Source organism: Mercenaria mercenaria, chromosome 18 (assembly GCF_021730395.1).
Source record: "Mercenaria mercenaria strain notata chromosome 18, MADL_Memer_1, whole genome shotgun sequence".
NCBI lineage: Eukaryota > Metazoa > Mollusca > Bivalvia > Venerida > Veneridae > Mercenaria > Mercenaria mercenaria.
Window position 1 is genome coordinate 8,931,101 of NC_069378.1, and position 16,159 is coordinate 8,947,259.

Genomic DNA, 16,159 nt, shown 5'->3' on the forward strand with positions numbered 1-16,159 from the left:
GGTAAAGGTAGGTGGCGATGAGGTGATGTACAGAGCGCATGAACCTGGGACAGTAAGTCAACGGTCAAGGTCAAAAATTGATTTTAAATCTGTCTTTTGTATTTTTAAAACTATTCAAGGTGTTGACTTTAAACTTTGAATAAAGGTGACAGGGGATGAAATGACTTAAGGAGTGCAACAATCAACATATCTCATTCCTCCTCCCCCACCCCACCACAAGAAAAAAAAATCTTTAAATTTGATTTCCGCCTCCTCTTATCTAAAGCTGCGGGCGTAAAATACTTTACAGCCAGACAATTTTCTCGGAATGAGATTAGCTCTACTTTGTCTTAACTCTTCTGGTGCTATAGCGAGACCACAGAACCTTTGAAGTAATTCGCATCAGTCATGCAGTTTGTTTGTCTGGATATCGTTTCTAACAGTTCTCTGATTTCCTACTGAAACTGAAACGTTAGGAAATAGATTTGTATGTTATGACTATTAGCATATCGGTATTGCAAACATTTCGAGGGTCATTATTATAGCGGTGTTGCATTTTCTTGTAATGCTTTAAACTCATTGATGCTATAAATGCAAAATATATGTACAATTACATCATCATATTATTCATCGTCAACCTAAGATTCCACTTTGAAAATTTTTCATTTCGTTTAATATGGTTCAATTGTACTGTTTATCTTCTGTAAAGTGAACGTTTAGATACCATTTAATTAATATTGTCGTAAGTTTCATTCTCATTATCCTCACCTCCTTCTTATTATTATTAAAAAGGTATTATGTTTAGTATTTTCAATATGTTATTCAAAATAAAAAATGTTAGTATAAACGATGAAAACAAAAATGAATTTAAATTTATTTATTTATTTTGTTGGGTTTAACGTCGCACCGACACAATTATAGGTCATATGGCGACTTTCCAGCTTTGATGGTGGAGGAAGAACCCAGGTGCCCCTCCGTGCATTATTTCATCACGAGCGGGCACCTGGGTAGAACCACCGACCTTCCGTAAGCCAGCTGGATGGCTTCCTCACATGAAGAATTCAACGCCCCGAGTGAGGCTCGAACCCACATCGATGAGGGGCAAGTGATTTGAAGTCAGCGACCTTAACCACTCGGCCAAGGAGGCCCCCAAAATGAATTTAAAAGTGATGCATTGAATATAAATGTAAGCAAACTGAATAGGTATGTATATTCATTTTTCTGGACAATTACATTAACCCGTTCCCTATTTTAAGCTAATTGGTGTCATATTAATGATTAGGAAATAATAAATCTGTTCCTATATTTTATCAGTTAATAAAATATGGGCAGGAGTTTGGATGCGTAATAATTAAATCACGAGTGCGTAGCACGAGTTATTTAATTATTCGCATCCAAACGACTGCCCATGTTTTATTAATTGATAAAATTATTGGAACATATTTATTATTTCGATTCTAACAACGCAAATAATTCGCATTTTACAGTACTACATTTTCAGCGTAATACGTCATTCGGGTCATATGCTGTTACAATTTACCCCCTATGGTTAGAAAGTGTTGTATAGCCAATGGAACGTATAGATATTTGTTTCTATTTTATCAGAATTTTGAGAAGTATTTATAAATTAGTAATCTAAACAGCTCGCAAACTAATTATGAACAGAATCATCAAATTAGGCGAGTTGACCCTGTGTTACGAGTGACGAACTTAACTTTTATATGACGTCACATCATTATGACGTCATACTTTATGTCATACATTTATGACGTTACTACTGAATCATAACTGGGCTCATTGAATTCGCTCGTAGAGATCAGAACGTGTTTTACGGACCTACACATAAGTCAGTATGACTTTTTATTATATTTATGTTTTTGAAATGCTGTTTTCAACCGTTTGGCCCTGAAATAATTCGTATGTAATGGAACTGAAGTAGAATCTCTTATGTTACAATCATAGGGGGTGAAATGTAACAGCCAACCATATTTTGGCCATGTATAGGCGATTTCGCTATATGTTTATATAGCAATTGCTGCGGATCGTGTTAGAATGATAAATAAAATACAACATGCACGCAATAAAACATTTTTTGCGTTGAAATGACGCCAATGACTTCATGAATTTGCATTTCAGTATACGCGCAAAATTCATAGTTTTTGTCTTGTGATTTTGCAGCATTAAGTTGAGCTGAGTTCGAACAACCGTCGTTTGCCAAAATATTTTTCATTAATCTTATGTTTTCATGGCGATCATTATTTTGCAGCATTTAGTTGCTTGTACAGAAATGTCACGCGGAATGAAAGAAAATGGTTGATGATTACTGAAGAAGATAGGTGGGTACCGCGGCCTTTTTAAAATGGCATGGGCAGTTTATTTCTAATACATACTTTGATCCGTTTTGCATTGATAATTTAGTATTTTAAACAAATAACAATGCTAAAATTCTCCTAACTTCATAAAGTCTGTTAAAAGATCCTTTGGAAAAATAGATTACAACGAAGCAAAATAATAGCAGACTCGGTTTAACTGAGTCTGTTCATGAAAGGTAATGGAAAGTGCAACACCTCTCACGGCTTAAGCGGAATTCTGTTACATAGATATTGAATGGACACCATAATCCCAGAGGACCAGAAAATATTACAACACTGAATCCAAGTAAAGGTTGACATTTTACAGCTGTCACATGGCACTTAAATATTGCTGTTGTAATTCTTAATAAAATATGTAAAGATGTCCTTTGGAACATAGAATGCAACCAAACAAAACAACAGCTGACTCGGTTTGATTAAGTCTGTTCATGAGAGGTGATGAAAAGTGCAACACCTCTCACGCCTCCCTTGTACCGACTTAAGCGAAAATTTATTACATTGATATTAAATGGATTTCTTTATTCCAAAGGACCAGAAAATATAACAACACTGAATCCAAGTACGAAAGAAAACTCCGGTAAAGCAGAAAAGGTAGCAGAAAATTGCGATATCGTAAATTGAATTTATGTTACCATTACCATCTTACTTGAAAATTAAAAGGCTTTGACATTGACTTAATAAGGGAACACAATTTGAACTTTTTAACTGAATTTTAAAACAGTGAATAGTCAACTGCAATAATAATTGCAAGCACATTATTTTTCCATAATCAAAGTCAGAAGAGGAGTACTGGTGTAAGTTTTAAAACTTTGTTACATGTTTATATCAATAAAAATAAAACACGTATATTACATACGTTTTGAAGCTACATTAAACTGAAATGATGAACTGATTTTAATATATGAATAAATTACGTAAAAGAACATGATATAAAATATTTTAAGCAGCCCTATTGCCATTGTAAATTAACATTACCCTGTTCTGCTGATACATTTACCCTAATATTCCATTTAGATCATTAAAACAATGGCATGGAAATAAAATCTATAAAAAAATCCTTTGAAAGCATAGAATGCAACCATGCAAAATAATAGCAGACTCGGTTTGACTTAATCTGTTCATGAGAGGTTATGAAATATGCAACACATCTCACGCTCCCTAGCACTGGCTTAAGTGGTATTCTATTACATAAATATTGAATGGACTCCATGATCCCAAAGGAGCAGAAAATATAACAACACTGAATCCAAGTATAGGAAGACTTTTTACAGCCACCACAAGCCCGTCCAAAAACTTGCGCGAAGTCTTTTGCAACGTCATTTTCATGTGTTTCGTCACATTAAAAAATTCATTAATGACATTATTTATAATTTTACTCAGGCTTATAGGCAAATTGATATATAACATAAATAATATTAAATGCGTATGCGGTATAGAGATTATTATCTATGCATTGAGAAATATGCACTTATTCTTTTACGAAATAACATTGCGTCCTAAAATCGCGCATCTCGTGCTTATTTCTCGGTACAAAGCTAATAACCTGTTACAATCATCATTACCACTATCACAACAACAGCAACGAAACAATAATATGATAACTAAAATGATAATCATGATATTGATAGTAATATTAATGATGATGATGATTATGACAATAATTATAATGAGTAATAATAATGATAATGATATAATTACATATTTTGATATAAATATTATATACTTACTGGTTTTAATCTGATTAAACATTGAAGATTAATTAAAAAAATTAATAGCTATTAATACATGTATTAATACATGTAGTATCTAATATCAAAAGATCTTTTGGAATCAAACAAGAAAGCAGATTCGCTTTGATTCAGTATGTTAATGAGAGGTACAGAAATGTGTAACAACTCCCACGTCCCTGCAGAATTCTATTACGCAATTACATTAAAGAAACTCATACGAAATGATTAAATCAATGCAACGTGTGTTTTCCGAGCGAATTCATTTTTATTTTAATCAGAGGAAATCGAAAAAGGGCATTTCGTAACAACAACGCTTACAATATCAAGTACTTAAAAAGTAAAAGGTACGACAAGACTCCTTTGAACACTGATCACAACAAGCATAGCAAGAGCCACACACCGCAAAGTAGGCCAACCACAAACAACTGTAGCAGATCTATGGTAACTTTCTGTTGTTTGTGATAGAAGTAACACTGTTATAAGAACGTTTTGGGAAGAAGGACATACTTTCAACCAAAATTGGTGTTTAAAGGCCATCTGTCGCCTTGGAGGAGTTAGAGTGAATGTAGTTTGAATTTAAGTTATCCAGATTCTATCAAGGATGGATGAGGATAACATTCAAAGAATTGGGTAATAATAACAACATCATAAATCTATGCAATAATAATCTTGATCGTCAAGATGGTGTTAAGTCAAATCTCCTACAGGTTTGAGCTATTATACTTGACTTGCCTTTTTGTTGAAGTTCCTGTAAGACTTTGTCTTTGAATCAACAACTTTCGTGTCCTATTGTATGGATGCTCATCTTTAGTATTTTTATAAAAGTTGTAACTTGTATATTTGCCGTTGCTCCTTGACAGTCAACTGATATATGGTACCACTTATAACATTCAACTACCATAGAAGTATGTCCACGATGCCTTGGCTGTACTGAGCCTATTTATAAGCTGGAATTACCCCCAGTCTCTCGATAATCAGCTTATATATGTCATCGTCTATATCATTTGAGTACCATAAGGTATAAACAATATACATCGTCTGTTCACATTCGATCTCAACTAAATGACGGATCTACCACTCAAAATTGTTGTATAGCTGCAATAATAAGCTACAGGACCGTATTGTGTTATGATCACAAGAAACAATGTTTGAGAACAGGGCTTTTGAATACTTCCAGGTATCAAGTTTCAATCGTCGTGACAATATTTTCTCTTAGATGGATATGGCTTTCCTTTTGAGATAATCTACCAGTGTGTAAAACGAAACCGATGGGTCTTAATTTCAAATTTTATTAATTTTTTTTTTTAGTGTTAGGGAACTTACAATTTGTATAATTACTTTAAATTGATATTAATTATTGTACGTTCGGTTTTTTTAATTCTAATATTTTGTATTAATTTCAAGTAACAAAATAATGAATAATATCTTGGATCAATTCAAAATGTATATTTTTGTACCTAAAATAAAATCACATATCAAGTTTAAGACGTTTGTTTTCTTCAGCCACATTATAAAGATATTGCATACACTTGTATCCAGATATCTAAAAGTCTGAAATATTTAGACACCTTGAGAATTGGAATCATATATTTTTTGTACAACACTCAGAAATTAATAATTTTATGTTCCACGGTACACTTCATACACTCAACGTTCACTTAACAAATTGCCAATAAATAATTCATTAAACACACATTTCTTCTTAATAGTCTTATAAGAGCAACCATTCCATTCTCAAAATAACACTCTTGCTACAACTAATTACTCCGGTGGTTAATAACATAATTCTTATGTAACCAGTCATTAAATGATTCAATGTATAAAGAAAGGCAAGTAAGAGCAAAATGATTTGTTAAGTTCCAGTTTCATCTTTTTTCATTGTGAAATGACGTGTTCTTCGGCATCAATTAGGGTCGCGTGGTTTGTAGTTTATGGCAGCCGTCTAACTCGTTTGCAAAACGTCGGTAGATCATTCCAGACTGACGCATTTGTCTGGGTTCCATTCACCATTAAATGCTGGACAGTCCGAATACGATCTCTACATGTATTACAGTTATGACGTACCTCAAAAAAACTAAGTAAAACAAATAATCAAGCGAATATAACAAAAACAAAACAGAATTTAAGTACGGATAGATATCCAAGAACCAAGGTTGTAGCTGCCGTCAAAGAACGTTAAGCATTTTCGGCATAAAACGTTAAGATTTTAAGGTAAGAACGTTATGCTTTTATGGCAAGAACGTTAAACTTGTAACAAAACAACGTTAAGCTTTTAAGGCAAGAACACTAAGTTTGTAGTTAGGTAAAAATATTATGCTTTTATGACAAAAACGCTAAGCTTTTTTGGAAAAGACGTTAAGCTTTTAAGACAAAAACGTTAAGCTTTTAAGGTAAGAACGTTACGCTTTTGTTGTAAGAACGTTTAAATTTTAAGGCATGATGTAAAGCTTTTTAAGGTAAACCTACAGTTATTTATTGTAAGAGCTGATCTCTAAAAATCCTAGCAATGTTTAAAGTAACAAATGACGAAGTTCAATTAAACAGTAACACCAAACTGAACGCTATCTTAAAACGTATTTCTGTTGCATAATACATTTAGTTTATAATAGAGCAAATACATATAACATACATAAACAAATAAATTGTGCAGAATTTCACCTAAGTGTCTATAATAAAAATCCTAATATGAGTATATATACGGGTAATTATTTTATTACAAAAGCTTACTTAAGTGTTATCAAAATTATATGTTATACAATACTTTTGCATTATTATATTGCATACAATTGGGGTGGGTAGATTTTTGCTTATTCACTGGGTTCACGAATGCGTTTCTCCTGTTGCTATGCCATCTACAAATGCATTAAGTACATGCGTATATTTTTATTCAGCCTCGTTTATATATTTTACAGGAGAATTTTTATCTCTTTTGTTATCGTTATATATGTTAGGAAACTGTTACAAATATCACTTAACAAGCCGATTTGCTTGATGGAAAACTTTAAAAAGATTTACCCTGAAACATTTATTTGGTAACCATTTAATAAAATTAAACCATTAACTAAATTAAACCAAACGGTCGATTGGCTGAATACTTTAACTTTCATAACAGGCATATTTGGAAGTAATGTGGCCCAACATTATAACGATACGACATTGACATACGGTCACATGTTTCCAGAGCTTTTTATCTCTATTTTCTAGGCGAGTGGAACACACATTTCGTATTTTCAGTTTTGGTTGTGTTTAAAGACACGTTGATGCATTTTGTCCTGTCTTATATTATATGAAATTATAATGCTCATTGACGTTTCATTCATCATGTATGGTATTGTCTAATTGTAAACATGGTCAAATACATAGTTTCGAATAAGCGGACTGAACAGTTATGTATTTTCATGTACGATAAATTGCCATTGTATTGATATTGTTCGTATCCCGGCTACCCGATTGCATCTGAATAAACGTATCCCATCTGGCCATGCAGTATTATAATGTTGTTTGTTGTTACTGTAGTGTAGGAAAACCTCTTCCTGCTATTTGATTATTTATGTGTCTAATATAAGAATTGAGGAACTGAGAATCATGACAAATAGTTGCCTGTCTTAAATGATTTCATATTTTAATTTATGCTATGAGTTCCGAAAGCAACTTTCAAGTATGTTTCCTTTGCAAAATTAATAAATAGCCTAAAATTTGACCACAATTTAGCCGATAATATTGGTATGCAGAAAAATTAAATTATGTTATCCATGTACATGTAGTCACATCTTAAAATGGAGCTGCATTATAATTAAGGGTCAGCTTCAGTAACCGCTGTCCTGATTACGGAAATGTTTCTAAATGTCCCTACTAGAGAGTGTTCAATTCATTTGATTCGTCAAAAATTATACACAAGAGCTTGTGGTCATTTTTCCCAAAATGTAAATAATTGAAGCTGGTGCGATTTTAAAATAAAAGTGTTGATTGGGCGACTTTCGACCAATATTGTTCCAATTGTTATGATTCAGCGAATAAATTGGCTGTCAAAGCTGATTGAAAAGGATGCTGACATCCTCCTTGTGCATCTAGTCCAATTCTGAAATACATTTATCTTAATATTTATTGGAGAACCCTGTACACATAGCAAACAACCTTGGAAGTCCCAACTCTGAGATTGTTCAAATTCTACTGAATCGGTAAAAATATGTCCGCCAGCTAAAACTAGAAGTTGCTCAACTCTACCATTTTCCAGATCGAGCAAATGAATGCTTTTTACCAGTACATGTGGATTTGTCAGGCGGTATTTAAAAACATACTTCAATTAAAAGAAATGAAACAAAAGCAAAATGTGATATCATTTCATTATTTAAAAGATAAAAGGTAATACCTATGTTTGGCACTTTGAAGATTTTCATAATTACCTGTATTGCTTATACACATACTACACATACTTATACCAAGCAGATGTTATGTGGCTACAATGATATCGGATGTCTGTGGTCTTACCACAAACTATCTATTTAAGCTTTCCTTATAATGCATTGATACCATAATATGTATTACTTGTAACAGCTATCCATGTCTGAGTGTCCGCATATCCATTTTACATACAGAAATCGTGATAATAATATCATGAACTTACGACAACAAGCTGACCTAACCTTAGTACGAACAGATGATTCTTCTAAATCATTTGACTTATTTGACTTCTTACGTTTTAGTCACAACATATTTCCGTTCCATGATTTCCGTTTCAATGATTGTCATAAGCTTATAACTTATTATTTTTAAACCAATCAGAATCGTTGTTACAATCTGGTAACTTTACGTGAATTGGAATTATTCACACAAATCCACAAGTATTTACGTTTACGTTCTTGACTAACTGATAACAAATATTTCATCATCAAATCATACATGTCTTTTGATACATGTCTTTTTACTGAACATATTGTAAGTATGCTTGTTGGAATGATGTGTTTTAGAAATAAATACTACAATATAAGGTTTAGTTTTGCATAATGATACTTCCTAAATCATTGTCTACATTATAAGATATTAAATATTCATTTTTCAAGTTTTTAAGATATTTAAGTATTTTGTGATATTTTCTAAAGATTCTAAAAGAAATCAAGTATATTGAATACTTGACTCTATAAAATATTGTATTGTGTATTTTCCTTATTATCAGCTGACATAAGTAAGTTATACCTAAAACAATTTAGTAGCACAGATGTAATACTGTGTAATAGTTTAATCGTAAAAACTTCTAATATGCCAATACGAGATATATTTTAAAGTGTACATGTTCAATTAATTTCATCCAAAAATGTACGTCTTCGCTTTTTGGTCACTCCTGTTCTTCAATTTTTTTTTAAGGTTGAACATGTCTGGAATGTGTTACTTAGAATAACTTGCAACTTGCTGCGTTTTTGATGACGTCATTTAATTCAAAGATGTATGAAAGACTTCGTGTCGGTGACAAATGATAATATTGAATGTTATTATAACAGGGATGTGTGCAGCAAATGTATTTGAAGACATATGCAGACAGTAATGAAGACTCATATTGACTTGTAATATTACAACCACTCTTCTTTATCAAAAAGATAAATATAATGCAATTTGTACACGAATACATACTACAACTGTTTCGTCTCCCAAAGTCACTCACATGCTGCCTGAGATTATACTTTTACTCTTGAAAGTTAAAGCCATGTTGATCAGTTTTTTTAGTTGTTTTGTTATTTTTGTAATCTATGCATATAAATACATGGAATCTGATACGTATATAGATGTACTCCTTGAAGTCACTTGGCTACTTGCTATATTTTAAGTTACACAGACTCATTTTATAGCATATGGCAACTTTTGAGTTTTAGTGAATTGAGTAAGACGTCACAAACCAATTTAAACATTGTCAGAAACGGAAAGGCTCCTGGACAGACCAACTGATATTTAGCATGTAAACAGGATAGTTTTTTCAAAATCTATATCCAAAATGACATTTAAGATACTTGGCCCGTATACATCAATGTTTTACACTTAGACACTTTAATTTGATATTACTTGCTGTATAATATATATGTATTTTTGTTGTGGGCCTCCTTTTCTATGCATGGCTCTATGGCTGTGTTTGGGGTGCTCTGTGCTTCCGAGAAATCTACCCTTACATTTTATCCGTTTTAGACGTTGTATAGTTGTTGTTGTTTTTGTAGAATATGTATATTCATGCCAAGTTCAACTGAAATCTGAACAAGATTGACAAAAAATAATTCCAACATTTCTAAGTATAAAACAAACTTTCAGATTTCAAGCTTTGATGAATAAAGGGTCTGGTCTACAGAAATGATCTCCTTTACAAGTTCTCTTATGTATATTGTAGCTACCAAATGAATGCTGGATTGGTCGAAGTTTTATGAGGTACACCAGCTCGTAATCATTTGTCTCCATCTCGGTTCCTTTTAAATCCTCGATATTATGTTTAGCATTGATCATTGTAAATACGTATAAACAAATATAACAAAAGTATTAAATATCTGTATTATACCTGATATGTATAATTTTTCAAAGTGTAACATTTCTTTAATGAGCCGACATGATGACAAACGTTTCATGATTTGTAATTTTATGCTTTAAGCTAACAATGAAAGCGATTGAGTGGCATATAATGTAAAAGTTATAAGAAATTGAAGTTCACTTTTTGTTACAGTTCTCTGCCGGTGACATTATATTTTGCATTTTGTTGTAAAGTTTACGCAGTTTTAAACAACCATATCTTATCAGGTGTAATATTAATATTTCGGTCTGTTGGAGATACCATTGAAACATAAAACTTTGTTTACTACCATATAATTATTTCATCAGTACCTATTGATTACGTTATCATTTCTGACTCCTCCATCATTTAAACACAGTCAGATGTGGCTGTAAGAACCGCACTATAAACGTTAGAAAATATTGCCGGTATCACAAAATCCAAGAGCCAACATTAATCAAATTAATTGGAGAAAACCACAAAGGGTGCATTCAATAAGAAATAGCCGCAAATATGAGCCTTTGCCGAATGTGAGGCTAGTCATTATATCTATTATCAATACATGAAATTTTGTATTTATTACCCTGTATATTCTAAATCAGTGGATATGACAAACCTTGTTCACTAGACCAATATGTTAGTAGAGTGTGAGGCTACCGCAACACGGAATCGTTTTGATATCTTAGGCTTTTTTACACAATGTGAAAGCAATTAAAAGCATGAGATGATTTTATTTAAATGTTCTACAGATACGTGCTTGTATCGAATGTAATCTTGCGAATAGCTTGAACAAAATACAGAAATAATTCATATCAAACAAATAGCTACAATGACAAAATTCGAGCCTTTTAGCAAACTTACTTTACAAGAAATTGAAAATGTAAGAACTAATATAAACATTCAAGCGTTCGGGGGAAACGTGTTATATTGTGCACGGATATAGGATAGAAATGTGACAGGCAGATCATTCATTAGTTTGATGCATAAATATCTTGTAGATTATTGTAAATACGTTAGCAGCGGATCGTTTTGTTATTTATCAAGTCTAAACTTTAAAAAAGGTTAAATGTCAAATAGGAAAAGCTACATTCCAAGAATGCAGCCCCTTCAAACCGCAGCCAAAAACTGTGTATGTTTGGATGTGTACAGGGCCGTAATGACAAATAAGCTAGAATGTTACTCCTTGTGTATTTTAGAGCAAACAACATGATATTTCTACGAGTTTTTCCTTCTCAAATACATTGAAACAAGGCAATATCTTTTAAGACATACAAGTACAACACCTCGTTTTTTCAATGTTTTATTTCAAGCAAACATATCGTTAAATATTTCTATTTACAAGAGACATCTTGGACGGAATGTTACAAATAATATAACTTTAATGAAACGTACAAACAATAAAGCTTTTAAATAAACAAATGAAAGTCAATAAAGCATGATGTCTAATACCAGCATTATAGGACATGAAAAGACGAAAATATATCCTCTTTTTTGCACAATATATGGTTATTTGGGTGCAACATTACAAACAATATAATACTACAAATATTGACAAAGCATGTTGTATTGTTATGAAAATACGTCACTTATGTATATGAGGGTATTAAAACTACATACGTAGCTAACCTTTTCCAAAATAATTCCTTTCGCCGGTTTGTATTGATTTGAGAAAAAATCTCATTTAATACTGTATCATCTGATTTATTTAAGAGTACTTTTGGCAAAAGCAGAGTATATGATTCAAATATGTAAGCAAAATAAAAGTTTGTGTTATTCTTAAACAAATAAGTGAAATATTATATGCTGGTTAAAGACCTGTTGATTTGAGCCGTGCCACGGGGAAACCAACATAGCATCCGCGCAGTCTGGTCAGGATCCATGCTGTTCGCTTTCAAAGCCTACTGCTATTAGAGAAACTGTTAGCGAACAGCATGGATCCTGACCAGACTGCGCGGATGCGCTATGCCACTATGTTGGATTTCCCATGGCACGACTCATTTATAATAATCATAATACTGGCGATAATATGATAATAAAACACCTTTTACCCTTATCATAATAAAACACCTTTTTACCCTTATCATAACAAAACACCCTTTTACCCTAATCATAATAAAATACCTTTTTTACCCTTATCATAACAAAACACCCTTTTACCCTTATCATAATAAAATACCTTTTTTACCCTTATCATAACAAAACACTTTTTTACCCTTATCATAACAAAACACCTTTTTACCCTTATCATTACAAAACACACTTTTACCCTTATTATAACAAAACACCTTTTTACCCTTATCATAACAAAACACATTTTTACTCTTATTACAACAAGTAAATTGTTTAATACTGAACCAAATAGACGAATAACACAAGTATGCAAGCAATATTTAAACCTTAAACGTTATAACTTGGAAATTTAAAGGTGGTTAATCAGATTTTGGTCAACAAATGGATTTGTTCAAAACTTAACTAACTGATCATTTACACTCAATTGTGTTCACCGAGTTCTTAGTACCCGTCTGATTTTCAATGGATTTGGCTGCCCAACCGATATAGTGTTATTTTAGCATAAATATAAATTAAATAAACATACATTGCCTAAGCAGTAATATGAATATAAGCAATATTGTATTAAAGTTGTCAAAGATTTGCATCGGTAAGTACATATTTTGCCAAAAAAGAAATGCAAGTTTAAAATATTATTATTACCTCCTTTTGTCTATCTTGGTTGCGCAACCAAGACAGATTGAAGATAAATGGATTCATACAATGGAGGTAGTTATAATTCAATGAACTTGCACTTCTAATTAAATTTCGCAAAATATGTATTTGTCAATGGAAATCTTTGACAACTTTAATACATTAGTGCTTATATTCATATTATTCCTTTGGCAAAATATGTTTATTCAACTTATACTCGTGCCTAAATAACGATGTCTTGATTGGGCAAACAGAATAAGGAAAATCAAATTTTAAAAGAATTCCCAGTGAAAATGTGACGGGTATTAAGAACTTGGTGAACAGAATTTAGTGTAAATGATCAGCTGGTTAAGATCTGAAAAATATTTACTAAAATCTTTTTTTTTTGGTGGATTTAACGTCGCACCGACACATGATAGGTCATATGGCGACTTTCCAGCTTTTTTAATGGTGGAGGAAGACCCCCAGGTGCCCCTCCGTGCATTATTTCATCACGAGCGGGCACCTGATTAACTACATTTAAGAACTCACAACAAATATAAATACAACCTTATTTATGCCAACGTTCGCATTTTGGAACATTGCAACTAAAACTGCAGTGGATAATATAGTGTAAGCAAAGAATAGCAGTGAGAATTCTACAGTGTATATAAATATCAAAATACCTTTGCAAATTTGAAAGTTTTTTTTTCTGTTTAAAATATCACAGTTATATAACTCTCCACTGCTTTCCGTCATCAGACGTATTTCTTGTTAGAAATATATATTTCATTTACTTGATGTTTAGTACAAAGAATCGTTTATCCTGTATAGGCCTTGATATGAACTAAACCATGTAGAAACGATCTTGCAGTGAAGAAAGTGCTCTTCAGTCGTCATAATAATTCCTTTCATGATGGTCTATATAACCGTCCTCTGAAAATAGGAAAGAACATTTTATCGATTCAAAAACAATCTTAAATTCAAACAGTAATAGTGAAATTATTCTATAAAGTTCTTATAGATTCCACGGAAAGTTTAGCATATCATATTGTGTTTATTTTTTTTTCTAAATAAGTATTCATGATCAAACGCACCAGTAAAATCAAAGAGTTCAGTGACCCAGTTGTCTAGATGTCTCCCTTGTTCTGTACAGAGGTCATTGACAAGTTGTGCTATGAATTCGCCTGCAATATCAAAAAAGGTTCACGCATCATGAAAAATAATATTATTATGTATTTTGTTATATTTCAGGAAGAAATGAAAATATAACAAAAAAAAATAATAATAAGTTTATTTTAATATTGTTAAATCAATATAGTGTTAACATAGTGTAAACATTTATGTCTTAAGAACTTGGTGAACAGAATTTAGTGTAAATGATCAGCTGGTTAAGATCTGAAAAATGTTTACTAAAATCTGATTAACTACATTTAAGAACTCACATTATTTCTACTGTTGTATGTTCTTTGCGTACCATTAGTAGACTAACTGATTTATAAGAAAGACCCTTTGCACATACCCTACTTAAATGTGAACTCGACATGTCATTAAAGAGATATTCAGATATTGGCATTAGATATTTTAATTATGAAAGTTAATTACCTAATAGTATATTCGTCTTATTTTTGGGGTCGTTGCAAAGCTTGTTTTTCAGAGCTCTGTAAAATCGTACTTTTCCTTTGTTATTTCTGCAGAGATTATGTCTTGCAAAGTGGTGAATAGATCTAAAACATATAATTACTGATTGTACTGTCTAAGCAACATCTGCACATGTTATAGAGGATGTCGTATTACTCATTTCGGCAATGTATTACATACGTGTGACAATAATCCAAGAAAACCGTTGCAAAACAAATCTTTAAGCTTCAATTTGATATAAATTCAATCTTCAAATAAAAGAATATCAAAATTAAGTGTTCTTTATCAATAAAGCATTTCTAAACAGTAATTACGAATAATATTTTTTAAAATCTTACCTGATTTGATTATGCTGGTGCATGTTCCCCATGCTGTGGGTGTTTGTATCTTTCAACCTTAACATTCCACTGTCATCAAACTTTAAGTAGCTGTTAATCTCACTGACAGTGTCGTCGTCATACCAACGGTTGTCCTTAACATCAGCATCTGGTGATGTTATAATTCCATTTATCTCTTTGTTAGGCCGTAAAACGTTGGAATTTACATATATAAACAGAAGAAAAACATTTAAAGATATGCACACATATTTTATCGAAGCCATTTTTATATCACCTTGATTCTTTAAACTCCAGAAATGCTGTTGAATTTCGTGTATTCCCTGTAAAGATGTGAAAGTATATTACAGTCAGTGCCTTTAACAAAATAAAGTAAGCTAAATATTTAAATAAACTTATACACTTTTTACGTACTATGCAAAGTGATAATTACAATATATTTTTATATAAACCAAAGGTTCCAAATACTGGTATTCAATAAATCAATGTTGTTGTCTATAATCTATGCGTTTTCCTTTAAGCTGACTTTCAAAAAGAAAAATTGAAATGTATAAAATTGCCTTACCTTTTCTGCCAAAATCTCTTATTTTTATTTCACAAAATACCGGTTGTGAATACTGCCTTTCTTGTGAATCGATAATTTTACTCAGCTGTGCTATTATATACACCAAATACTATAGCAGTTTTTGTTCTCCCAGCAAGACGCTCTGATTGGTTAAAAAGACAGTGAATCTATAATTACTAACGACATTCATTAACCGTGACAAAATTATCGCACGCACTAGGTGTGTATTGTAAAGGAAGCTGTTTAGACAATAATAGTCTTTCGTAGGTATTATAATAAAATTCCTATGGTTAATAAAATGTACTTTACGTTGGTATATGTTACGTTGGATCACT

At 31.9% G+C, this 16,159-nt stretch overlaps 1 protein-coding gene across 1 annotated transcript; it reads right to left on the reverse strand.

Annotated features, from left to right (window-relative positions):
* Nucleotides 1–11,894: 11,894 nt before the first annotated feature.
* On the reverse strand, nucleotides 11,895–15,906 carry LOC123538649 (uncharacterized). Its single transcript, XM_053529910.1, has 4 exons — nucleotides 15,825–15,906; nucleotides 15,263–15,582; nucleotides 14,889–15,010; nucleotides 11,895–14,219 (listed from the first exon to the last, which is right to left on the reverse strand). The coding sequence occupies exons 2-4, from the start codon at nucleotides 15,523–15,525 to the stop codon at nucleotides 14,173–14,175; spliced, it is 432 nt and encodes a 143-aa protein (XP_053385885.1). The 5' UTR covers nucleotides 15,526–15,582; nucleotides 15,825–15,906; the 3' UTR covers nucleotides 11,895–14,172.
* Between the last annotated feature and the right edge of the window lie 253 nt (nucleotides 15,907–16,159).